This window comes from Piliocolobus tephrosceles, chromosome 11 (assembly GCF_002776525.5).
Source record: "Piliocolobus tephrosceles isolate RC106 chromosome 11, ASM277652v3, whole genome shotgun sequence".
Taxonomy (NCBI): Eukaryota; Metazoa; Chordata; class Mammalia; order Primates; family Cercopithecidae; genus Piliocolobus; species Piliocolobus tephrosceles.
Window position 1 is genome coordinate 59,853,941 of NC_045444.1, and position 26,950 is coordinate 59,880,890.

Consider the following 26,950-nt stretch of genomic DNA (forward strand, 5'->3'; position numbering starts at 1 on the left):
ATGAAACCTCATACTAGGTTCCGTGATTTAACATGCAAGAAAAAGAAGAAAATAAAAAGACTTTTGAGGTTAACATTAAAAAAGAAAGAATAGTGTCAAACAAAACACAATACTCCTCTTCCTTTTCTGCTACCATTGGGTTGCTGGAAAAATACCAGAGGAGATATATGACCGAGTGCGAGAGAAAGCCTCATACCCTCTAGTTTAATTTTTTTTTTCTTTTTTTGAGACAAGGTCTCACTCCTGTTGCCCTGGCTGGAGTACAGTGGTATGATCACAGCTCACTGCAGCCTCCACCTCCATTGCTCAGGTGATCCTCCCACCTCAGCCTCCCAAGAGGGTGGGACTACAAGTACTCGCCACCATGCCCAGCTAATTTCTTGGTTTTCTTTTTTTTCTTCTTCTTTTTTTTTTTTTAGTAGAGATGGGATTTCACTATATTGCCCAAGCTGGTCTTGAACTTCTGGGCTCAAGAAATCCTCCCGCCTCGGCCTCCCAAAATGTTAGGATTATGGGCATGAGCCACTGCACCCAGTCCCTGTACTATAATTTATTCTACTTGGCATTTCTTCCTAAAGTTCAAAATTTACCTGACATTTACCAGTTAACACAAGAATATAATCCCAAGGTCTTGAAAAAAATAATAATGTCAGCATAACAAGTAATACTTGTTTGTATTTTACTGTCTACCACCACCAGTGCTGTACTCAAAACTAGGGGAATCAGTTATCTTTCTTTTCTTAAGGTCAGGCTCCCCAAGAGGAGGTAAGTGAGGTGGAAAGTATATAAGAACCAAGGGGGCCCTGGCTACCCAGGTACAGTGGTGTGCACCTACAGTCCTAGCTTGAGCTCAGGAGTTCAAAGCTGCAGTGAGCTTCAATCACACCACTGCACTCCAGCCTGGCCAACCGAGTGAAGGTCCATCTCAAAAAGGCCCTGGTTGCCTACATGCAAGTCAGGAGCAAGTGGGGATATTGAACAGATTGCGCAGATGTGCAGAATGGTTCTTTGCTTTGAGCTCAGGTTGCCTATTGCAACCAATTCATGTTCCTCCCATGTTTCTTCTAGGATGGGAATTGAGAATAGATCCACTGTCCATCCTACTGGGGGCCCTTTCTGCTCTACGAGGCACAGTTTGTCTTCCCAATGGACATTTTGCTAGGTAGGGCTACCCCTCTCCTGGTGCACCAAAGGTGCACTAGAAGCAGTTCAGGCAGAAGGAATAGGATGAAGTGTCAACATAGTCGTCAGGCACAGTAGATGCAGTGCCTAGGCTCACAACACATTTAGGGGTCCATGAACATGTTTTTAATTTCTTTTAAGATCAGGAGAGTAATGAATCCAGCAATCCCATTCCTAGGTATATACCCAAAATAATTGAAAACAGGCATTCAAACAAGTGTTTGTACGCGAATGTTCACAGCAGCACTGTATTAGTCTGTTCTCATGCTGCTGATAAAGACATACCCGAGACTGGGTAATTTATAAAGGACAGAGGTTTAATTGACTCACAGTTCCACATGGCTGGGGAGGCCTCACAATCAAAGTGGAAGACAAAGGAAAAACAAAGGGACATCTTACATGGTGGTTGGCCAAAAACAAAAAAAAAAGAAAATAGAGGTTGTTCAGGGGAGCTCTTGTTTATAAAACCATCAGATCTCGTGAGACGTATTCACTACCACGAGTACAGCACAGGAAAGACCCGCCCCCATGATTCAATTACCTCCCACGGAGTCCCACCCACAACATGTGGGAATTATGGGAGTTACAATTCAAGATGAGATTTGAGTGGGGACATAGCCAAACCATATCGAGCACTACTCATAATAGCAAAAAGGTAGGAAAAAAAACCACAAGTGTCCATCACTGATGAGTGGGTAAACAAAATGTGGTAAATACATACCATGGAACATTATTCAACCACAAGAAGGAATTAATTACTAGTACATGTTACAATGTGAATGAACCTTGAAAACATTACACTAAGATTCCAGACACAAAAGGTTACATATTGTATGCTTCCATTTATATGAAACATCTAGAAGAAGTAAATCCATAGAGACAGAAGACAGATTAACGGTTCTCAGGGGTTGGGAGGAGGGGCTTATGGGGACATGTCTGCTTAATGGGCACAGGATTTTCTTTGAGGTAATGTTTTGGAAGTAGGTAGAGGTAGTGATTGCACAATATTGTCAGTGTATGAAATGCCACTCAATTGTATGCTTTAAGATGGTTAGTGGTACAGCATGGTGATTATGGTTAATAACGTATTGTATTCTTGAAAATTTCTAACATAGTAGATTTTAAGTGTTCTTGACACAGAATAAGCATGTGAAGTAATGCATATGTTCATTGGCTTGATTTAGCCAATGTATAAGTATATATTTCAAATGTATAGATTATACACAATGTGTAAGTATATATTTCAAAATATGCTGTACATAAGTATGTAAAATTTTTGTCAATTAAAAATTTTTAATGCTAATGGTTTATTTATGTAAATTTCTCAATAAAAAAGAAATCAACCTAGATTATATTCATCTTTGTACCAATATAGTCATAATTTTTTAAAAAATATTTATGAAGAGGTCTATAAGGCAAAAGTGCCTAGGACCTATGAAAGTCGTAATGCAGCCCTAACCGAGTGCACAGGATGCAGAGACAAGCAGAATGAACCTGAGCCATCTGAGTGAGAAAGGGTAGTTGGTCAGAGCACAGCAAGTAAGGGACAGGCTCACGTGTGCGGAGGCTGGGGAAGCCGGCAGAGGCCCAGCCAGGCATGGCAAAGCCTCGGGATGCTAGGTGAACTGCCAAAAAAGAGTTTTAAGGAGACTGATATTTTCAAAGATCACTCTGGGCTGCTGATTGGAGTGTGGACTAGTCGGAGTCAGGAAGAGTGGTTACGAGGAGCCCAAATTCCAGGATACTGCTATAATCCAAGCAAAAAATGATGGCTCTTGCTCAGATGCTGGTAGAGGAGATGTAGAGAGACGCATGGCTTTGAGACAATTGGACAATCAACAAGATCAATATGGGGAATGGGAAGGAGAGGGCGTCAACATTAACCTTCCCCTTTCTGGCATGAGCATTGAGAAGCATATGCTGTTATTCACTGAGATACATACTGAAGGTCCAGGCAGGGTTAGGGGTAGACATTCAGAAATTGAATTCTGAACACATGAAGTTTGAGGTACCTGTGGAAGTTCCAAAGCAGGGGCCAAATAGGTAATTCAATATTTTACCTACAACTCAATTGAGGAGTAGAGTGAAGATGGAAAACTTGGGAGTTGCCCATGTCTGGAGTAAAAGGAAATTCCCAGAACAAATGAGATCATCCAGTAAAAGAGTGCAGAGTGAGAAGAGAAATCAGCTCAGGATCAAGCCTGGGGAAAATTCGATATTTAAGTGCCATGTACAAGAAGAAAAGCTAGCAAAGGAGAGAGAGAAGTGGAAAGAGGAAGAAGGAAACAGCTGCACCATGGGTAGATATCAGGAAAGAGTCCACTTCAAGAAATGGAGAACCACCAACTGATGTGAACACTGAGGTCAGGCAGTATGTGAATCTTTAAATGTTAACGGATTAGTGACAAGGAGGTCACTGTTGACCTTTTCAAGACCATCTTCAGTGAAGTGAAGGAGCAGAAACCAAATGGGAGTTATTTGAGAAGAGTGGGGGAAAAGGAAGTGAAAAGCGTGTGGGCAACTCTTTCAAGAACCTGATTATGAGTGAGGAGGTGACAATGAGACAAGCCAAACCCCGACTTCACTCACCTAGCTGCCTGCCCATGGGGCAATAGGGAAACTAAGGCAGAAGTAACTGCCAAAAGCAAAGGAGTTAGCAACCTGATGCTGCTAATTCTTAAAAGCTCAATGACAAGCAAGGCCTAGGTCCTTCTGCAGCTGGTTGCCTGACAGTCTAGCAAGTTGATAGAACCCATGCCGTGATCCTGTTAATTTTATGACTGTTTGCAAAGGGACAGTTTTCTCTGCCCTTGTAGAGCAAAACCAGGGAGAAATTTAAGTTTGCAGTTTGCTCCCCACCAGATCTCACCGTTGTTGTGGGGAAAAGTCCTCAAGAACAAAGAAGTTGCAATCACACTGGGTCAGGGTCCAAAAAGCCAGCTTCAAATAATGTTAAGACTGTATACCACCTTTGGTGGTTAAGTACAGTGTTAAAAGAGGTCGCTCAGCAGTGGCGCTGCAGGCTGAGTCCAGCCCCATGATGCTCCCGCACATTCTAGGACACCTTCTTTCTCCACAGCCATAGCTGTTAATGGCTCACTTCTTTCCTCCAAGGCTTTGCCCTCTGTGTCCTAATCCTTTGCCAATTGAAAAAGAAACCAGCCCAGCAGCGAAGAGATTAGGTAACACAAGACCTTGGTTCTGGGTGGTGTTCACACCTACTAACGCTTTTGCTGTGCATCATCAGTTAAATAATGATTTATAGGGCAGAATATTGCTTTAAAAAGTTGGTTTTGGCCAGGCGCAGTGGCTCACGCCTGTAATCCCAGCACTTTGGGAGGCTGAGGTGGGCGGATCACAAGGTCAGGAGATCGAAACATGGTGAAATCCCATCTCTACTAAAAATACAAAAAATTAGCTGGGCATGGTGGCATGTGCCTGTAGTCCCAGCTACTGCAGAGGCTGAGGCAGAAGAATTGCTTGAATCTGGGAGGTGGAGATTGCAGTGAGCCAAGATCACACCACTGCACTCAGCCTGGGTGAGAGAGTGAGACTCTGTCTCAAAAAACAAAACAAAACAAAAAACCAGTTGGTTTTGTGCATATGTTGCTGCCTCATAGTTTCTAGTCTCCATTTCAGGGTTGACTCACTGTCTCCAATATTGGAGTAGATTTGAGAACACTTTGGTTAGAAAGATACATTCCTATCATCCACTTTTCTTAGTTTTTTCCTGCCCTGAATTTGGCTTATCAAGTGAGCCTCAAGCTTAACACTAGAGCCTGAGCAAGTAAGGCCCTATGTTCTTTCTTTGAAAGTCATAAAAGGTTTATTAGGTCTCCTCATGAATCTAACCATGTCAAGTAGACAAGGCCTACACGCAGGCTCTCCCAGGCTTGGGGCATGGTGCTCCAGATGTCACATCTGTGGATATTTAGCAGAGTTATACTGTAGCTCTTAGAGGATCATGTTTAAGGATAAACAAAAAACAAAAAAAGTAGCCCTTCCCTAAGATTGAAATAAAAGGAATATGTTGTTATAATGAAAAAAGTACAGGAAACTAGAGAAACCAGATCGATTTTTTTTTTTTTTTTTAAGTCAGAAAGGTGATTATAGTCAGAATGTCATCAGCTTCTCTTACTATAACCTTCAGGTTAGAAATTATGAAATGATCATTTCATCTTGAGTATCGGGTATACAACATGCACTCAAATGTTTGTTGAATAAATAAATGCCATCAATCCTGTTTTAGGTTGTATGAAGACAGCTATGATACTTGAGATAATCACACAGGATTTGAAGCTAGAAAATCTGGAGTCCATATTCTGACATCTACTAGCTGTGTGTTTTTGAGTGAGACTCTGGCCCGCTAAGCCTCAACTAGAAATGGAGACAATGCCTATTCCACCTATCTCACCATGTTATGAGAATTGAATAATGTTATAGTTACATGTGAGAAAGAAAAGTAAATAGTAATCAGAATCAGGACAGAGATGTCTGGCACCACCACTTCTGTTTAACATTAAGCTGTTGATTAAAAGTAGAGGCATAAGACTTGGAAATGAAGAGACAAACATTTTCTTATTTGAGGACAATATGACGGTCTCCATAGAAAGTCATATAGGATCTACAGGCAAACTATTAGAATATCAAAAGAATTATGTAAGATTATTAGACAAAATCATTTTATAAACATCAATAGCATTTATATATTGCAACATTGATCAATGTAACATTTAATTTTAAGAAGCCTATTCTCCAAAGCAACAACAAAAACATAAGCTACATAGGAATCAGTGCAATAAAGGATGTGTAAGGATTTTCAGAGACAATCATTTATTTTTAAAAACCATTAAATACTTGAATTAATGGAGAGATACAGAATGATCATGGATAGAAAGATAACATTCTTTCCCCAAATTAATCTATAGATTCAGTGTAATTCTAATCAAAAATCTTAATCTGATTGTTTAATTCTATGTAATCATTTAATCCTAAAGTTCACAGAAAGAGCCAGGGGTAAAGAACAGTCAAAACCATTTTGAAATACAGAGAAGGGTGGGCAGAGGAGACCTCCTTACCGGATATCAAGAATTTAGGATAAATGACAGAGGGCATTACAATCAGCAGGGAAACACTGGACCATTCAATAAACTGCTAAGACAACTGATTATCCATATGGAAAATAATGGACTTCATGCCATAAACAAAAGTAATTGCAAAGTGAATTAACAAGATAAATGGAAAGGCAAAATCATAAAATTTTTAGAGAAAAATTTGTATGACAGTAGGTAAAGAATTTCTTCAGAAAGACAGAAAAGCCACAATTCAGATACAATAAAACTTCTGCAAAACAACACACACAAAACACCATAAACAAAATTAAAAGATAAGCCTTAGACTGAGAAAAGATACTATCAACATATCTCTAAAATATATATAATATACATATAAAATAATATGTACCTGGGATTGATTAAGAATGTTTAAAGATCAATGCAAAAATTGCAAATAACCCCAAAAAGCAAGAGGGCAAAGGATTCAAACAGGTGACTCCCATCAGAGAAAAATGGATTATGAACTTGTAAAAATATGCTCAACCTCACCAGAATATAGAAAAATTAAAGTCCTGAGTTATCATTTCACATCCATCAACCCATCATGTGCAGTAGCCTATATCCCCAGTTCTCGGATAAAATGAACAGCAGGGAAACAGTTGGACTTAGCCTTTTTTTTTTTTTTTTTTTTTTTGAGACGAAATCTTTCTCTGTCGCCCAGGCTGGAGTGCAGTGGTGCGATCTCGGCTCACTGCAACCTATACCTCCTGGGTTCAAATGATTCTTGTGCCTCAGCCTCCCGAGTAGCTGGAATTACAGACATGCGCCACCACCCCCCGCTAATTCTGTACTTTTTATACAGACGGGTTTTCACCATGTTGGCCAGCTGGTCTCAAACTCCTGACCTCAAGCAATCCGCCCAACTCGGCTTCCCAAAGTACTGGGACCACAAGCATGAGCCACTGCCCCACGCCAAGCCTTCTTTTCAATATTCAACTCAAGAGAGCTGTCTACTATGTGAGAAGACCCCCTACAGTAAGAGACTATGAGTACCACCACACCTGGGCAGGGCTTGACTGAGAGCTAGAAGGTGGAACCACTGAGAAAAACATGCATTGTTTCTGCTACAGCTAACAAATATTTGATTATGCCTACTGGTACCAATTTTTAAATATACGCATGGCTTAGTTTTTCAGGTCCCTTTTAACTTTCTTACTTATACTTGCTTTTCTTACGGATGAATCTAGAATCATTTTGTCAAATCCCAAAACAAAATTTCATTGTCATTCACTGGAAAAAAAAAATCTGCCAAGGCAGGATTGGGAGGGTATGGAAAAAATGTGAACTATAAACTGCTGGTAGGAGTATAATTTGGTATGTATGTTATGGAGATCAATTTGGAAGTATCTGGTGAAACTGAAGATTAAGAATATCCTGTTAGCCAGTGATTCAAGTTCGAGATACATATCTCAAGAAATGCTCACATGTGCACAAGAAAATATGTCAAGTATTTCATTGCAGCATTGTTTATAAGTCAAAAATTGGAAATAACTGAGATGCTCAAGAAGAAAATGGATACACTGTGATAATGAACTACAGCATTTAAATGAATGAGTTAGAGAAACATGTTAGTGTGGATACATCTCAAAAACATGAGTGGTAAAACAAGTCCCAGAAGGTTTTGTACAGAATAATAGCATTTATATAAAGTTTCAAAATCAGAAAAACAATCCTAGGTATGCATATATACATATAATAAGGATATAAAACCATTCTGACAAACATCAAATTCAGAGCTGCAGTTACTTAAGTGGGTAAATGGAGATAAATGAAATGAGACAGGGCTATACAGACTTCAACTATAATCATTCCTTTTTAAAAGAAAAAACATATATAGGTAAAAATAAAAGCTGGATGACAGATACTTAGGTATTTATTACATTGTTTTCTGCATTTTTCTGTATTAATTGAAATGTTTCATAATAAAAAAGGCACAATACAAATACTAGCAGTTAATACTGGCTGACAACTAGATGGATCAAGGTGAATTAACTCATTAATACACTATGAAGACAACTATTTTCAAGTGTAGGAAGAATACTGATTTTTTCGGTGCTTACATTTACTAATACATAATATAATATGTGCCAGGCATTATGGAAAGTGGTTTACATGCATTAACTTATTTATCTCCATAATCACTCTGTGAAGATGATGCTGGCATCAGTCTCATTTTATAGTGAGAGAACAGGCTGAGTGGAAAGATAAAGAGTGAAAGGTCACATAGGTGGTAAGCAGCAGAACTGGGAGACAAGCAAGCCCACGTGTGTTTAAGTCCCAAGCCTATGCACTTAATCACTATATTGTGCTATGAAAGGTTTCAACTTTACTAAATGAATAAAGATTTAAAAAACCACACAGAGTTACAAGGAGTAAACTTGAGAAAAATGCAATTAACACAATCAAGAATTTTTAAAGGATCAGGGTGTGAGCAGGACTAAGTAATTGGGTATACCATAATTAAAAGTAAGGCCCAAATTAATTCTGAGTCCAAATACACAATGAAAATATACACGATGTGGTGTGAGATAGACACACAGGCTAATGCTGGCAGAAGGTCAATATTCCACAAGACCAACCACAGATAAAGATACAGCCATCTGTTAAGAGGGTGTCCTGAAACTGTGTAGAGGGACTTCTCAGCCTTTTAATCAGTTTTCTTGGACACATTCTACCAGTGTTTCAAGGCCCACCCTTTCTGATTCATCCCAGCTCTATACTAAGTTCTGCCTCATCTAAATCTGACTCACTTGGCAGGCAATAAACATGACTTTTTGTTGCTATTTCTCAGAATGGCAGTCCCCAACCTTTTCGGCACCAGGAACTAGTTTTGTGGAAGACAATTTTTTCATGGATGGGGGATGGGGGGTGGGGATGGTTATAGGTTGAAACTGCTCTCAGATCATCAGGCATTAGATTCTCTTAAGGAGGGCACTACCTAGATCCCTCGCATGTGGGGTTCACAACAGGGTTCGCACTCCTATGAGAATCTAATGTTGCGGCTGATCTGACAGGAGGCAGAGCTCAGGCAGGAACGCTCCCTTACCTCCTGCTGTATGGCCTGGTTCCTCACAGACCAGGGACCAGTACCAGTCTGTGGCCCAGGGGTTGGAGACCCTTTTCTATAGGATCAAGTCACCAACTCTAACTATGGTGTTTTATGAGAATATACTGTATCTCAGTTGTCTTAGTTGGTATTATTTGGTAGCAAGTAACAGCCTACTGACTTGCTTAAGAAAAAACTAAGTTGGGGGGGGTCTCCCTGTAAGGTTTTAAGGCTATCTTGTGGATCCCCAGGAGGATGAAATGCAGACAGTGAAATGCAAGACACTGGAACAAACACTGCCAAATTATCAGGAATCAAGAAAGCCTTTTTCTTTTTCTTCTGGGGTGGAATGTCATCTTTGCTTTCTCTGCCTCCCGTATTATGTTCCAGATGTGACCTTCCAAGACATCAGTTTTCCAATTCCAAATTCTCAGGAGAAATCGACTAATTGGCTCAACTTTGACCAGATGTCCACTCCTTGTCTGATTTCTGAACAGCTCCTCATGGAAGGTGGCAGAAAGTAATGCTCAGAAAAGGGATGTAAGTTGGGCGGGTATCCTAAAAGGTCACTAAGCCAACACTTCCTGTATTTCCCTGTTGTCTATTAATTGGAGGCTTCGACTTTTTTTGTGGGAGAAGGGTGGTGGGGAGAAATAACTGCATTTCTCTGATGGCCTTTCCCAACCTTAAAAACCACTTCAATGCTAAATTTTATCTTTCAGTCAAAATGAACCTGAAGATTCTTCGGCTGGTTTTTAGAAATGTTCAAATAGGATAGAATCTTACATAGGGGTGTAATATCCTCAAGAAAATACACATCTATGTGCCTCAGTCTTGTCTTCTTATTCCATCCTTTTCTGATAGGGCAGTCACTTCTGACACTTTATCCACTATCAATTTAGGTCCCAACTGTTCTTTTCACATTTTTGCATTAGAAACAAGACTCCCCCTCACTTTGGAAAAATTAATGCACGAACCATAGTCAAACAATGAAAATTCTAGAACACTACAGAAAAATGGAATCTGCAGAGTTAAGCGGGAAGGAGGGCATTGGAAGGTTACCATTTGAATCTCTACCATAAGTCAGGCACTATGCTAAATTGCTTATATTTTAATACAACAATCCTATGAAGAGGGAGTAACTATGGTTAGCCTCCATGAATGATGAAAATCAGGTTTTAAGAAGGTAAGAAAACTATCAATATCACACATCTAGTATGTCTTAGAATAGATTTAGAAGAGTTAAAAGGTGAAAAATGGGGAGACGGGCTGAAGGAGATAGGCCTTCTTAGGATATCATTCTTAACATCAAAAACTGTAACCTAAACGTATTTAATACAATGAAGTGGCATGACTCATTACATGACAATATACATGACAGCTTTTACAGTTTTAAAAACATATTCATATCATCAAGACTTTATAACATCAAATAAAAGCAACGGGGGGAAAAAAAACAACCTTGTATACCCTTTAGACTCCAATTTTGTTATGTGTATTAAACTCTGCACATTTGGCCAGGCGTGGTGGCTCACGCCTGTAATCCCAACACTTTGGGAGGCAGAAGTGGAAGGATCACTTGAGCCCAGGAATTCAAGACCAGCCTAGGCAACATAGTGAGACCCCATCTTTAAAAAAAAAAAAAATTAAAATTAGTCGAGCATAGTGATGCGCACCTGTGGTCCAAGCTACTTAAGGGGCCGAAGTGAGGAGGACTGCTTGAGACCAGCAAGTGGAGCCTGCAGTAAGCCATGATTGCACCACTGCACTCCTGCCTGGGTAACAGAGACAGACCCTGTCAAATATAGGGAAAAAACAAACAAACAATAAACCCTGGACTTGAATGAATTTTTTTGGGGAGGTGTAGGATCCCAAAATAACTAGGAATCACTCGTAAAAAAATAAATTCTTCTTTTGCAATTTGGTAGCCCCTCTTAAAATTTTATCCACTCTGTCCCTCACCAAGTACCCCCATCACACAACATACCACACTGTACCTTTGCAAACGCCATTTCTGCTGCTGAGTTTCCTAGACTTCATGCAGAATTCTCCCTTTTAGGTTTCTACAGTACTTTGCATCTGCCACTAATATATATTTACATCATATGCAAATCTGTCTGAACAAGGCAAAGGGTCAATGTATTTTTGTTTCAACACTAAATAAAATTGAGGTGATTTCACTAAAACATCAAATTTTGTACCCAAGATATCAATTAATTTGTTTCATGCTTATTGTCAGACAACAAAAGACTTAGTACTCATTCATGGCAGTAAGTTTTAAACATACTGTTTAGTGAAAAATATTTTACAATGAAAACGATTGTTACCAGCTTCATATAATTAAAACTGAAAACCAAATTCTTTAACAGGTGGCATAACATGTCAGTTTATATATTTTAAAACCAAATGTTATTCCATAATCATTTATGCAACAACCCCAAATTTCAAATATTGAACACAATACAAATTTTTCAAAAAACAGAACTTTTGGATCTCGAGTAGGCAGTACTGGAATTTAAACAACAATTAAGAGCCTAAGGGGATGCTTGCTCTATTTTAAGTGATTGTAACACAGGAGTGTTTAACAGAACCACTTGAGCAGCTGTTTCAAAATACATATACACTCCATCCCCAGAGATGTTGATTTAGTAAGCTGAGGCGGCTACCAGGCCTACGGAATCTTTAAAATGCTCCCCAGCAATTTCTGATGAACAATACTGTTTCAGAACTATTTTCTATGAAATAGGTTTGACATGCTTTCAGATTATATGTTATGTGCATTTTTAAGTATCTTAAGCATTGCCACTATTTTGAAAGACCAAAGTTATTTACAGGGCATTTGACTTTCTGTGGTAGGTGTAGCTCCTTTAAAAGGTTATGTGCTTTTTGGTTGAGTCACTTTTCAATAATTAAGCCTCAATCTATAGAAAATTAGATGCTCTTCAAGTGATTATTTTCTTAAATTAAAATTTGAGGTATACAGATAATCGAGTCCACTAAACGTTACAATAGGAACTATTTGTACATAAATATATTCAATATGCACTAACTCTAGCCTTTACAAAAATAAAGAAATTAACACCTATTAAGAGTATACCTACCCTGAGAAATATTATACTCATATACAATATTAATAGATTTTATAACCAGAAAAAGTTGACATCAGAGCAAATCTTCAAATGTTGTTTCCAGAGTATATTCAACATTTTAAAATATAAAAATAGAAATATTTAAAATTATCTACACCGAGGTTACATAACTTTGGTAAAAGTTCCAAAGTTCACTAATATATTCCTAGTGGGCACTAAAAAAATCTAAAAACTTAAATAATTTTCAAGACTACTTATTTTCTTCATTGCATTCATTCTCTATGAATTCATAACATATGCATGGATACCTATGGATTCAAAATACACCATAAACTTACTGTAAAAATTCAGTATTACTTACTTAAAACGTCTCTACTATCACTCAAATGGTTTAATCTGACTTAATGGGCAGTTTGCTCAAAAGAACCACCTGATGCTCACTTCATTCTCTTCACATTAATCTTAATTTAAAAATTCTAGAAATTACCTAAAGGAGTTTAAAGATTCAAAATCTAATCCCTGTAACTTCAAAATAATTGTAAATTCTAGTGGTTCATTTATATTATTCCAAGTAGAGCTTCCTATTTTACATCATAAGCTTAAGTCTCACATTTAGAAAAACTGTCCATGTTTATGCGTGTCTAGAGTTCTCCAATGCAATCAGCTATTACAGACAGAGTCAGACTGGGCCTGGAAAACAGAAAATGGACATATTTACCCCCACTGTATACATGTGTTAATAAATTTGATTTTTACTTTAAAATATCTAGAATACACAATCACATTACTTTCTTCCTACTCTGTCTTTATCATGATCAAACACATGCAAATTCAAAACACAACTTTTTCAAGTAACTCCTGCCATGGTTACCAATGCTTGTCTTATCATTTTCAGGAGTTTAAACGTAAATTCGGGTTTTCGATAAATCAAAATATTCTGCATTGCTTTAAAACGGGAAACAAAAAAAATTTGCAAAATAGTACTGATAAAACTAATATGAATCAATGTGGGCTAACACTAAGACTTTTTTCAAAAACTGTATTTAATAAGCTCAATCTTACTTACTCTAAGTAAAAAATTAGTAAATGACCAGTGTCTCCATATATCTCTTCTTCAAATAAACATGCCTGTTTACAATTCAGTGTCTAAAATCAAGAATCTAAAAATAAAAAGCCAAGCTGAAGAAAAATAAACCACCAACTCTTACCCCATACCACTGCAATATTTTTAATGCATAGGAATACAACAAACTCAAAAGAAAAAAAAAATAGTGTTTTATTAACTACCACACTGTTATAATACACTTTAAACGTACAATAAGGTAGCCTTTAAATTTGAGGTGGTCTTAAGAATAACAAATGAACACAATTCCAAATTTTTGAAATAGGTGAACTGCTGCAGTTACAGGTATACATTTAGGAAAATTGTATAGCTCTTACAAGACCAGCAATGTAACTTTATTTTGTACATTTTTAAATTGAAAATATAAACAATAATTAAAAAATAAAAAGAAAATACAGCATAATAAAAAACATACGTTTCTCAATTAAATGTACTGGATACATATAAATTTTAAGGGAAGAAGCAAAAAAGGAAAATGATTGATATTTAAGTGCAGACTGACTACCTAGACAAAAAAAAAAAGACTTAAAAAAATACCATAAAACCTCTAGTTTTTCTATGACTAATATCCATATGGTTGGAGTATCGTCACTATGGAAGTGATTTTGTTATGTTTGCATATGTTATACTTTACTGGTAATTTACATGATGGCTTTTAAGGCCCTGGGAGACATATGGTTTTTGGAAACAAGATTGGATAAAAATCACTGCTAAGACGCAATACACCTTATTTTTTTGGTCCTCCAATAGTCAAGAAAAGGGATAATTCACTATAACATTCTCTTACCACCCAAATGCCTCAACTTATACATTTTAAACTTTTTCAAACATTGGTTATATTGCCCAACTTCGTTATTGAAAGAATATTAACAAGACATTATTTTGGCAAATTAAATCTTAAACATGGCTTTTCAACAGGATTTAAAAGGTGACTATCCCTAGAGTTCCATGTTAAAATGTAGTTTTCAAAATCTTACAAGAGTAATGCTTAAAATATTGTACATAGTTAACCTAATTAAAATAATTAGCTTCAAAATGACAAATTGATAAGCTAAGTAAAGCCTACACTATGTAACATTTGCTTGGAAACTTGATTTGTCAGTTATGCATAATAAAAATTCCAGTCATCAAGAAAATTACAAAATTTTTTTATCATAACATGATTTCTTTCACCCACCAGCTTTTTTATCTTACAATAGATAAATACCAACATGTTCTCATTTTTACACTAAACCACACAGGATTGATGCATTTGGTTAGACTACCATTCGCATTGTTAAATTCAATTTTCTCTTTATATAACTTGGTAAAATTTCATTTCTTCTAGATTCCAAAAGTACCTACAAAACCCATGCAATTTTACCATTTTTAATATACTATGGAATATCATACAAAGTAAGGCATTTCAGTGTCATGTATAACCAAGTTACTGTCAATCCAAAAATTTTTGCACATCAATAAAAAGATATCTAAGAACTTAGGAACAATATTCTTCTCACTACTGTATAAAAATAACCACAATGAATAAGTATTTGTGTAATATTTACTCCATTGTCTCATTTCCAGAAACTGTGACAAGCTGTAAAGGTATTTCAGTGTTGGTAAGGATATCTTGATTGCTGGTGGCGGAAGTATTAACAGTTCCTATCCCTGAAACAGAACCTTGTTGAATATTTGCAAGGATAAGCGTTGTTCCTCCTGCAGTAATCAAAGTATCATCTCGCGCAGCTTCCACAGATGCCAGCACTGTACTGCTAGAGTGAATACCTTTTTTATTCTGGTGTGTTTTAATATGTTTGGCAAGATGGTCACTTCTCATAAAGCGTTTTGAACATTCTGGACAAACGAATTTCTTCTCCCCTGTTGGGAAAAAAATTAAGTTACTTGGTTTTAAAAATTCAACTTTAATAGCTCAATCATTTCCCCCAAAACAGAAAGTCAGTCAATGCTGACAGGTAAGGATGGGAGCAGGGGTCTATTAAAACTGTATTCATTTTACAAGCTACCCCTGTCAGATTTCTCTTAGAGAATATTTCTCCTTAAAATAAATCTTTCGCCGGGCGCGGTGGCTCAAGCCTGTAATCCCAGCACTTTGGGAGGCCGAGACGGGCGGATCACGAGGTCAGGAGATCGAGACCATCCTGGCTAACACGGTGAAACCCCATCTCTACTAAAAATACTAAAACTAGCTGGGCGAGGTGGCGGACGCCTGTAGTCTCAGCTACTCGGGAGGCTGAGGCAGGAGAATGGCGTAAACCCGGGAGGCGGAGCTTGCAGTGAGCTGAGATCCGGCCACTGCACTCCAGTCCGGGCGACAGAGCAAGACTCCGCCTCAAAAAAAAAAAAAATAAATAAATAAATCTTTCATCTTTACTTTTTGATGAATAGCAAAATTCAAACATGTATTATATAATAGATGGATATTCAAGTAAGACTTTAATATCTCAACTATGCTGTTTGTTTTAAATACCTGTGTTAAGAAGCCAGCTAAAAAAAAATCATATATAACACACTTTAAAGTCTAAATAAAAGTATATTCTTTCACGCTATAACTAAAATACTAACGTGCCATGTTCATGATACTAAACCTTCAACTCTTAAATATGAATTAAAGCAACAGGGTATTTCTAGATTAAAGAAATGACACGACAAGCTTGAGATCCAAAAAGAGTAAGTAATCCGTAGAAAAAATGAATCTGGCTAGCTGACTTGATTTCAGCTACAACAATCAAGAACAAGGATAATTAATGTCAAGATGTTAAAGTTGATAAAACCCTGATGCCTAAATTTATTTCCCAGCATGAATAAAATAAGTTTAAATACAAAAGACTGAACTTCTATTATGTTGAAGACCAACTCTGCAAGAGGATTACCAAAAAAGACAAAAGGCCAACCTAAAAGGAATTCAAAGAGAACTCAATAAATCTAGGAAACATTTTCTTAATTCTTTTCTTCAAAAATGTCTTACCCTGTATCTTTTGTTCTAGCACCTCTACTCTACATAGGTCTTTATCAGACCTCATGCTTGAACTATATCGCAGTCACATCCTAGTCTCTCTCTCTCCAGACATTATCTTCCTTAAAGTCCAAATTTTATTACATCAGAAAACTTCAAGATTATATTAACTGATATGGAAATGCAAGGGTAACTTGCAGATGATGTAACAGTTTAGATGCTCCACTGCCTAATTTACAAGGAACTTTAAAATGTGCCTCAATCCTTCTTAATGGAAATGTTATGTAAAATCTCATCCTCATTCACCACTACAAAAAAAAGGGGGGGGGGGGGTCTCTCACTTCTTCTATTAACATTTTTCTAGGAAAGTATTTCTCAGTTTCTCTTGTAACATTAGTCCTGAGAGGTACTCCATGGCAAACGGCGCAATGATCAAACAAGGTCAGGAAATGCTACACACGTTAAATCACTAATTTATAGATGCAAGCTGTCCATCTAGCATTTAATTTAAAGGTCTTAAGAGGTACTGCCTTGAAGGTACTCTAGCCCACTATTTCCTACACTTGTTTGATCATTGACATTTTTCTCCCTTTTACATTATTCCATTTTACAACCTGCTGATAAAATCCTACTGAGGAAAATTCTGTTACAGGGCCATCGTAAGGTCTATTATCCCATACTTTACTATCCCAAGCAATAATTACCTGTTTCTGAGCCTTTTCAACAGCAGACTGCAACGCAAAATCTTTTATTTACCCCTTTTTTTTTGGAGACAGGATCTCACTTTGTCACCCAGGCTGCAGTACAGTGGCATGACCATGGCTCACTGCAACCTCAGCCCTCTGGGCTCAAGCAATCCTCCCACCTCAAATAAGACTTTAATATCTCAACTATGCTGTTTGTTTTAAATACCTGTGTTAAGAAGCCAGCTAAAAAAAAATCATATATAACACACTTTAAAGTCTAAATAAAAGTATATTCTTTCACGCTATAACTAAAATACTAACGTGCCATGTTCATGATACTAAACCTTCAACTCTTAAATATGAATTAAAGCAACAGGGTATTTCTAGATTAAAGAAATGACACGCCGGGCGCGGTGGCTCAAGCCTGTAATCCCAGCACTTTGGGAGGCCGAGACAGGCGGATCACGAGGTCAGGAGATCGAGACCACCCTGGCTAACACAGCGAAACCCCGTCTCTACTAAAAATACAAAAAACTAGCCGGGCGAGGTGGTGGGCGCCTGTAGTCCCAGCTACTCAGGAGGCTGAGACGGGAGAATGGTGTGAACCTGGGAGGCGGAGCTTGCAGTGAGCTGAGATCCGGCCACTGCACTCCAGCCTGGGGGAGACAGTGAGACTCCGTCTCAAAAAAAAAAAAAGAAATGACACGACAAGCTTGAGATCCAAAAAGAGTAAGTAATCCATAGGAAAAATGAATCTGAGTAGCTGGGACTACAGGCACACACCATCACACCTGGCTATTTTCTGTCTTTTTAGGAGAGGCAGGGTTTCACCATGTTGCCCAGGTTGGTCTCAAACTCCTGAGGCTCAAGGAATCTGCCTTCCTTGGCCTCCCAAAGTGCTGGAATTACAGGCATGGGCCGGCATGCCCAGCAGCCTTACCTACTTTAATTGTCTGTTGCAGTTTCACGTACGTTAATCTCATCTCTCTACCTACCCAATGAGAGACAGGAACTAAAACAATTAGAGCATCTGTGTACTACTACAGACCTCATAGGTAATTTTATACAATACTGAAGGGCCAAAGTAGGAGATGTGAAGCAATGTCAGAGATAGTTTATTCGCTTAACCTAATAGGGAACTTGGATTGGAATCCAGATGACTTCAAAATCCATGTTGTTCTCCATTTCACCATGCTTCTTTCAAGCTTTCTAGGGATTGTAAATACGTATTTTTCAATTCTCCAGTGTTGAGCATAGACTGATGAACACTGTAATCATTTACATGGTGGTAGGAGAAAACTATCTCTAAGTTAATACTGTTAGGTTTCAGTGTAGATCAGTCATAGGTCCATTTCATTTAACAACCACACAACACTATGTAAAAATAATATAATGAGAGAAAGTCTTCACATCAACATTGCCTTGGTTATTCCTCAGTGAAATACCTTTCCCTTACCTCCGAGATACTAAAAACAAGAGAGAAGGTGAAATGCCCAAATATATCAGAAGAAACAGGAGTATTTTTTGTTACAGTGTTAAGGAGAAAGAAAAGAATAGGATAGATTAAGAGTAAAAGCTGATAACTAATTAAAAATGTTAACAGAATAAAAATAGCATAAATGTGGCTTAAAGCATTCAATGTCAACAAGAGCTACCCAAAGTCTACTTAAATAAAACTTTATTTTAGAAGATAAGCCATACTGACTTGTTCTTTGGAATTTGTGTTATTAAGATGGTGTTCCTAAAGGTAAAAATTGGATGTAATTCATTGTATTTTAAAGATTCAGTTCAGTAAGAAATGCTAATAATAATAAAAAAAAAAAGTCAAGGCAGTTACGTAGCCCTATAATTCATTTTTGTCTGTTAAAAGTAAATATTAGTAACCTGTATGTGTTCTTCTGTGCCTCTGTAATTCATCACTTCGAGTAAATCTTTTACCACAGTACATCCAGTTACAAACAAAAGGGCGTTCTCCAGAATGCCAACGCAGATGAGCTCTCAGATGTGAGGTCTTCCCATAGACTTTACCACATCCTGGTATGTGACAAATGTGTTGCTTCTTTTTCCCAAGATTGGTACCTCTAAAAAACACACACAGAATAATATATATACCTTATATGAAAATATTCAAATGGACATTACCATTTATATCATATATCCCCATGTTGAATTTTAAATAGAAGACATTATCATTATGAAGTCAATCAGAAACCAAAACCATTTAAAATCAGTTTAAATGAAAATTTATGTATTTCAAGCATATACATTTTATATATTAACCTTACTCCAGAATTAATGTGATTGCTGTCCAAATGTAAATATGCTCAAGAATTATGTAATTAAAAGGACATTTCACATGTAAAGAATGTACAATAAAGCTATTTATTCTTCTATCAGAACCATTCACAAATTCTATGCATAAGCCTTATCCAATTAATTATATAGGAAACTAAATGTGGTCTGTATTCAAAAGTCATGGTGTCAGATAATCAAAAATATATTTAAACCAAAGAATGAATGCATAACTGATCACAGGTACAATTAAAAGATACAGGAAGCTTTAGCAGACTTTAACATGATTTAAGAGTATTTATTCGTATTTGTGTGGCCACACCCTGAATATACACTGGCTTGGAGAAAGCTTTTTTTAAAATCTAGCTAAAGCAATGGTCTGAACTCCCTTAGCATTAGATGAAATAAATACAAATCAAAATTATCTTTACATTTAAAATTCCCTTCATATTAACCATGTAAAAGCCAAAATTAGACACGAGATAAAATACAGTTTTCTCCACATCATCAAATTTGACATTTATTACATTTCAATATTTGATACCAAGAGCAGGGTTTAGAAGATATGAGATTAGATGGGTGAACAGAGGTATCTCAGCCTAAGCAAGAAGAAAACTTTTGATCCCAGAATTTGATAATTTGAATAGTATTAAACACTACAGAAAATGTTATTTCTCAACCTTTTAAAATAAATTTTAAAAAATTAGGCTAGTTACTGAATAAATTAGTTTTTAAAAAACATGACACTTTGGACAAAACAATTTTTATAAACTTTACAATGTTTCTGAGTTTCTTTTTAAAAAGTACATTTAGCCCCCTCCCCAACTCCCCTCCTCCCCCAGTCTCACAGTTTAGTCATATCCTGTAAAACTTTCTATAGCCTGTAAATCCTCCTGTATACAATACACCTATCGTTTTTCAAATTTACTGGAAAAATGCATATTTCCCCACATTTATATTTTAATGTACTCACACTCAGTAGCATGTGAAATTGCCATAGGACAAACAGTGCTAAACGGTGCAGTGCTGGCTGTTAGATGCCATAGGTGTTCTGAACAGGGAGACATCAATGTGGGCTCCAGTAGTTAGAGAAGGCTTCGTGGAGGAGGTGGGTAGGATTTAGATAGAAAGGAGGGAAGGCATTCCAGGCAGAGGAATAGCATAAGTAAAGACAAGGAGGAGTCATGCTGTTGTCTCAAGGGCAAGGATGTCATAATCTAACACAATTCTAGTTTCTGCTCCAGTCCACCCCCAATTTCTACAACTCTCTTCAAAGAGCTGAGTTGAGTGAAACAGGTTTTTCTGGCTCCCTTGCAATGCCAAAGTCTCATTAACCAAAGCCAATACTGATTCCATTTAATTTAGATTTTTAAATTTATTATTTAAAAAGCCCTAAGAAAAACAGCAATGTTTGTGGCTACTGGTGTACAAACCAATTTTACATATCGTGTTCACCATAGCAATTTCACAGAGAACCCAATTCAGTTCACTCGTGTATTCATTATTTCATGTCTCTCCTCTAAGCCTACCACTTAGGTCAATCAATGCGCTTTTACAAACTCAAAAGTGTATTTCACAAACTTAGCAAAATTTAGCATGGGAACACTAACAAAGCACAAGACTAACAAATTAACAGCAACAAATCTGGGTTCTCAAAGAAGCAAGAAGCTAGGGAAGGTATTTTTAACTGAATTATTAGGAGGTAAGAAATATGTGAAAATGGGATAGGCATGTAAGAAAGAAAAAACATAGGGGCGGGGTTGCACACATATATATAATTTAAGGAAAAAGCTCAACATCCAGGCCCAAAATTCTATTTAAAAAGATAATTTGATTCAAGATAAGATATAGATATAGTAGATGTGGATTTACGGCATGTAATATGAAGGCTTGAAGGGAGAGAACTGAAGTGAATTTCTCAACAAACTTCAGGTAAGAAAAGATTTAAAGTTTTCTTCTTGATTAATATCCATACCACTAATGCCTATAATAAAGGAAAAGCTAATAATTTTACATTATATTCTTGAGTGTCTAAACTTGTTCCCAATAATTTAATAATGCTAAGATAGAGTGGAAGTTAAACTGTGGGTAAAGGGGTTAAAGAAAAATTAAGTAAATACACTCTCTTCTGCTCAGGGTGGGAAAAACAGGACATAAACTGAAATGCTGACAAAGAAAACAGATTGTGCACAATTTTAAAAATATGGACTGATGTTTAATCCATACAAAACCTATTTAACAATCATGCCTCTAGAACGTATTTTACTTACAATTATTTGTCTCTCACTAGTTTAAACAGTCTCTGAAAGCCGGTTCCGCTCAATAAATATTCGCTAAATAATTACAATTTTTAAATATTTTATATTTTACACCTTACTTTAAAAGGTAAACAAATAAATAAAATTTACTTCTCTAAGGATGAATAAAATTAGTTCTCTAAAAATGCCATCTTGCCCATATTCTTTGGAAAAAAAAATGGTTGCAAAAAAAGACAAATATTCTAAAAAAAAATTTTTTTAGCTACTATCTGTATCACCCTGCAGAATACTTCAGAATAGTCTGGATTTACTACATATGTTATGCTTCTATTAATTAGGTACAAAACTGTCATTTATACAAGTGTATCTATCACACATATACTACCTGAATTTTGTTCAAACAAGCTCTAAGAAACCACATAGTTTCTTTTCTTAGGAATCTCAATTTTTATTGCTTAGAATAAGTGAGCTATTGAAGAATGAAGTCACAAAAGTTCTAGAAAAAATATAAATGAACATTTTTATAACTCTCAGAATACGGAAAACTTGTAATAGCATGGTAACAAGGTATCTAATAAAGGAAAGGCTGATCAACTTAAAATTTTTGTGCTTTGCAAGCTGTAAGTGATGGAACTGTTTCTTTACTTGTGTAATAACAATGCCTTCTGTAAACCACTGAAAAAGTTAAAGGCAATGTAAAACTGGGAAAAAATATTTGCACATGACAATTATATAAATTAACAGATTCACAAAAAAAATTCAAAAAATAAATTTTAAAATGGCAAAATATCCCCAAAAATGCTCAACCTCACCAAGTAATTTAAAAATATACTAAATAAGACAATATTAAGGTATTTTTCATCTGTCAGACTTTCAAAGGCTAAAAATAATTGTAAAATTCATTGTTGGCAAGGATGTGGGAAACTAGATACTCTCACACACTGCTGGTTAGAGTATAAACTAGCCTTTCTAGCAGACAATTACCTTTAACCCAGCAATTTCAATTCTGCCAACTTATACAAACAAAATATTCAGACAAATGTGCAAGACATACATGTAAGATTATAACAATAAATTCCCAAAAAAAGATGTTAAATCACTCTACATCCATACAATAGAATACAACAGAATACTATACAGTCATAAAAACGATGCAGACTATACAGACTTGAAAATATGGTCACAAAAATTATCAAAACAAGAACAGACATATAAAACAGTGAGAAGATGATGATTCTATTTTAAAATACACGTAACATCTTGAAGGACATATACAAACATGTTACTAGCTTATCTTGAAGTGGGGTGGGATTCTGGTGTTTTTAAATGTCCTATATTTCTGCATTTTTATGAGCATGTCTTAGTTTAATAAACATAAATTAAAACATTTTCATTTTAAAATAAAGAATAAGTGAAACAAAAGGCCTCCATTAGATTTGACTTTTGTGAATAATTTATCTTAAAAGTCCCTCTAAAATGAATTTCAGAAAAGTTACTGCCTAGCTAGAATTCACAATTTTAATTGACCAAAATATGTCAAAAAACAAACTTTTAAACTAATTACAACATGAATGCCTAAGGATCCAATGTAGAAGGAGAGTCACTTGGGAGGCAGTACAGTTTAACGGTTAAGGCTCTGGGTAAAACTAGGTCCGAATCCCTGTTGTGTGTGCTCTTAAGAGTCATTCAACCTCTCTATGTCTCACTTCTAACACCACTGGGAAAACAGTAAGCTCTCAATGTTACCAGTTGTTAGCAATTATTATTACTGCAAAGGGCTGGCCAATGTGCAACTCAAAGGCAGATAGAAAAGCTCTATTAGATCAAGTTTGTTAACTGTATTAAAAGTACATTTTATCTAAACAGTGCATTTCTAAGAAAGGTATGTTAACTTTCACCATGACAAGGTATTTGGTTAAGTATGGCTTTAGAATTCTATCCATTTTTGCTCTATATATTTCAAAGCTGCACAAAAAAGGGACCGTGACTATTAAATCTTCTTAGTGGAAATTTAGTATTATTAACAAGAAATACATCTGTCTTATTTGGGGCTTTCACCTCAATCCCACCTCGTGTGATATATTAACGCTGCTATCCAAGTTTTCTTTCTGTTAATACTTGCCTGATAAATCTTTTCCTATCCCTCATCTTCAATATTTCTGTGCCAATTATTTGAGGTGTTCCTTATAATCAACATCAGTCTGGATCTTTTTTTTTTTTTTTTTTTTTTAAAGATGATCTGAGTCTCAATCTCTAAATTATTAAGTTTAGTACATCCACATTTAACATAATTTCTGATCATTTTGAGTTTACTCCAGTCATGTTATTCTGTCTTAATGTTTACCTTTAAAAAGACTGAATTGAAATACAATCTAATTTTTTAAAAAATTTGATCTATTAAGGCTTTTCACTTCTACTGAAAATGGAAATACTTATGCTTATCAGCCACAGATGAACTTAATCTTTAAAATCAACTTTTTAATCTATATTTAAGGCAACTTCCATTGCTGGTATGCAAACAGGCTAATTTCTGATTGGTATGGGCCTGTTAAATGGCATCTGCTATACTGTTTTTGAAACAGCAAACTAATAATTTCAGTTTAAAAAACATTTAGAACTGAAAATCCAATTCCATATATTTTGTTCTCTTAACTTCTGCCACACGCATACACACACACCCAAAATGATCATGTAATGAATAATTTCTCATAATTAAATGACATAGCATGCAGCATTTCAAACATTAGAATGATATTAGCACTCTTAAAAATACATATGTTTCATGTATGCATACCTTCCACCACCTTCTTTACAGTTGGGACAGGTGCAAGCCACCCTCCGAAGTCTTTTTCCTTCTTGATGTTGTTGGTCCCCTTCTTCATCTACCACCTGTACTCTTAAGTGTGTTAGGTCATTGGTATTCAAGGTAGAATCACCACTGAGCTGCCACTCTTCAGGATCAGGTTCTTCTTCCTTGATCCTAATATCTACAGGAAAAAACCAAAAACAAAAACAAAAAACAAATACAGATGAGAAGCAACCAAATGGCCCAAAAAAATAGCATGAAATTACATGTCCTCTCCCAATGTCACACCTTTGCATGCACTACTTCTCTTGCCTAGACTATTTTCTAGTTACTTTGTTCTTCATCTAACTAACTTCTACCTATCCTTCAAGACTAGTTGGAGAGTAATCTCCTGTATAAATGCTTATAGTAGAATTAATTACATTAATTAGTTCATATGTCCCTTTAGATAATAATTGCTTCACTCAAAGTTCTCAGAAAATACAATCTCCCTAAATGAACAAATCTTCCTTAAGAAGGAACTTCCAATATAGGTAATAATCGATCTGGAAAAACTTTGTCCTTTACTTTTCTATGCCTTCTATGTGCAAATAATACATAAAGAGATGTTACAAGATTAAGCTGATACAGATGAGACCACAAAGTGCTCACTAAAGACAATAAATTAATTGCCCAAAAAGTGTTATACCCAATTTCTAATCACTGCATTCATTCATACACATCTGGGTATACTTTCCAATTCTCACCATAAAATCAATTAATGTAGTAAGCCCTAAATAATTCTCCTTTGCATACCAACTTAATACAGGTACCTTAAATATAAGTCATCAGTACCAGGCACATAAGTTTACATCTTCCTTCATATCTAAGTATAGATGACAGGAAAACACTATTTTACTGTGCTGTATTAATGTCCTACATGGTAGCTAGTCAGTCTTAGAAATCCACTATTTATCAGGCTCAGGAGGAACGAAAGTAATAATCCATCAAAATGACCCATAAAAGTAAGAAAAGGTACTCAACATTGTTAAATATCAGGGAAATGAAAATTTAATTCACAATGAGGTATCATTACACACCCACAAAATGACTAGAAATTTTAAAACAGACCGTACAGACTGTTGGCAAAGAAGTGTAACAACTGAAACTCCCACAGTGATGGTAGGTGTGTAGATCAGTACAACCACTTTGGAAAATCTTTCGTCTGTATCTTCTAAAAGTGAAACTATGTATTCCCTATAGCTCAAACCATTTCCCCTAGGTACACACCCTACAGAAATGCATACACTTAACACCAAAATACAAGTATAAAACTTACATGTTATTTGTAATCACCCTAAACTAGAAAAACTCATATATCCACCAGTATTGGAATGGAAAAATAAATCATATTTGTTCATACAATGGAACATATTAAAACAATGAACATTAACAACAACCTACATGCAACAGAAATGACTCTCAAAGCATTCTGAACAAAAGAAGCCCCTCGCACCCGCTATGTATTCCCTTTATACACAGGGAATAGGATCGTGTGTGATATTTATATAAAGAAATTTTCATTTATATAAGATTCATAACAACTGGCAATGATTCCAACCATATGACACGTTGGAAACGGCAAAACTATGGAGACAGTAAAAAAGATCAGCGGTTGACAGGAATTAAAGGGCAGGGAGAGATGAATAGGTACAGCACAGAGGTATTTTTATACTAGAGTAGTGAAAATACTATGTATGATGTAATATAGGTGGACGCATGGCATACATTTGTTCAAACTTGCAGAATGTATAAACACGAAGAGGGAACCCTAATGTAAAGTATGGACTTTGGGTGATTATACATCAAGCAAATTTATCAACTGTAACAAATGAACCACTTTGAATGATGGGGGATGTTGACATAGGGAAGGGTATGCATGTGCAGGGGCAGGGAGGTAAGGTGTATCTCTATACTTTCCTTTCAATTTTACTAAGCAGCTAAACTGCTCTTTAAAAAATTATTTATTTATTTTATTTTATTTTATTTGAGGCAGAGTCTTGCTCTGTCACCCAGGCTAGAGTGTGGTGGCATGACCTCAGCTCACTGCAACCTCTGCCTCCTGGGTTCAAGTGATTCTCCTGCCTCAGCCTCCCGAGTAGCTGTGATTACAGGTGCCCGCCACCATGCCCAGCTAATTTTTGTATTTTTAGTAGAGACAGGGTTTCACCATTTGGCCAGGCTGGTCTCGAACTCCTGACCTCAAGTGATCCACCCACCTCAGCCTCCCAAAGTGCCAGGATTACAGGCATGAGCCACCAAGCCCAGTCTAAAAAAACATTATTTAAATGTTAAGGGAGTGGGTGCTCCATGGTGACAGAAGAGTGGTGACTGCCTACTTTTGAGGGAAATATATGAC

At 36.3% G+C, this 26,950-nt stretch overlaps 1 protein-coding gene across 2 annotated transcripts in view; it reads right to left on the bottom strand.

Annotated features, from left to right (window-relative positions):
- Window positions 1-11,615: 11,615 nt before the first annotated feature.
- Window positions 11,616-26,950, bottom strand: part of SP3 (Sp3 transcription factor) — a 59,070-nt gene continuing 43,735 nt past the window's right edge. For both annotated transcript variants that reach the window (XM_026454232.2, XM_026454231.2), the window contains 3 exons: window positions 24,541-24,733; window positions 19,081-19,277; window positions 11,616-15,414 (listed from right to left, as the gene is read on the bottom strand). In XM_026454232.2, coding sequence (XP_026310017.1) covers window positions 15,098-15,414; window positions 19,081-19,277; window positions 24,541-24,733 — 707 coding nt within the window. In that variant the 3' untranslated portion in view covers window positions 11,616-15,097. The remainder of the gene's footprint in view (window positions 15,415-19,080; window positions 19,278-24,540; window positions 24,734-26,950) is intronic.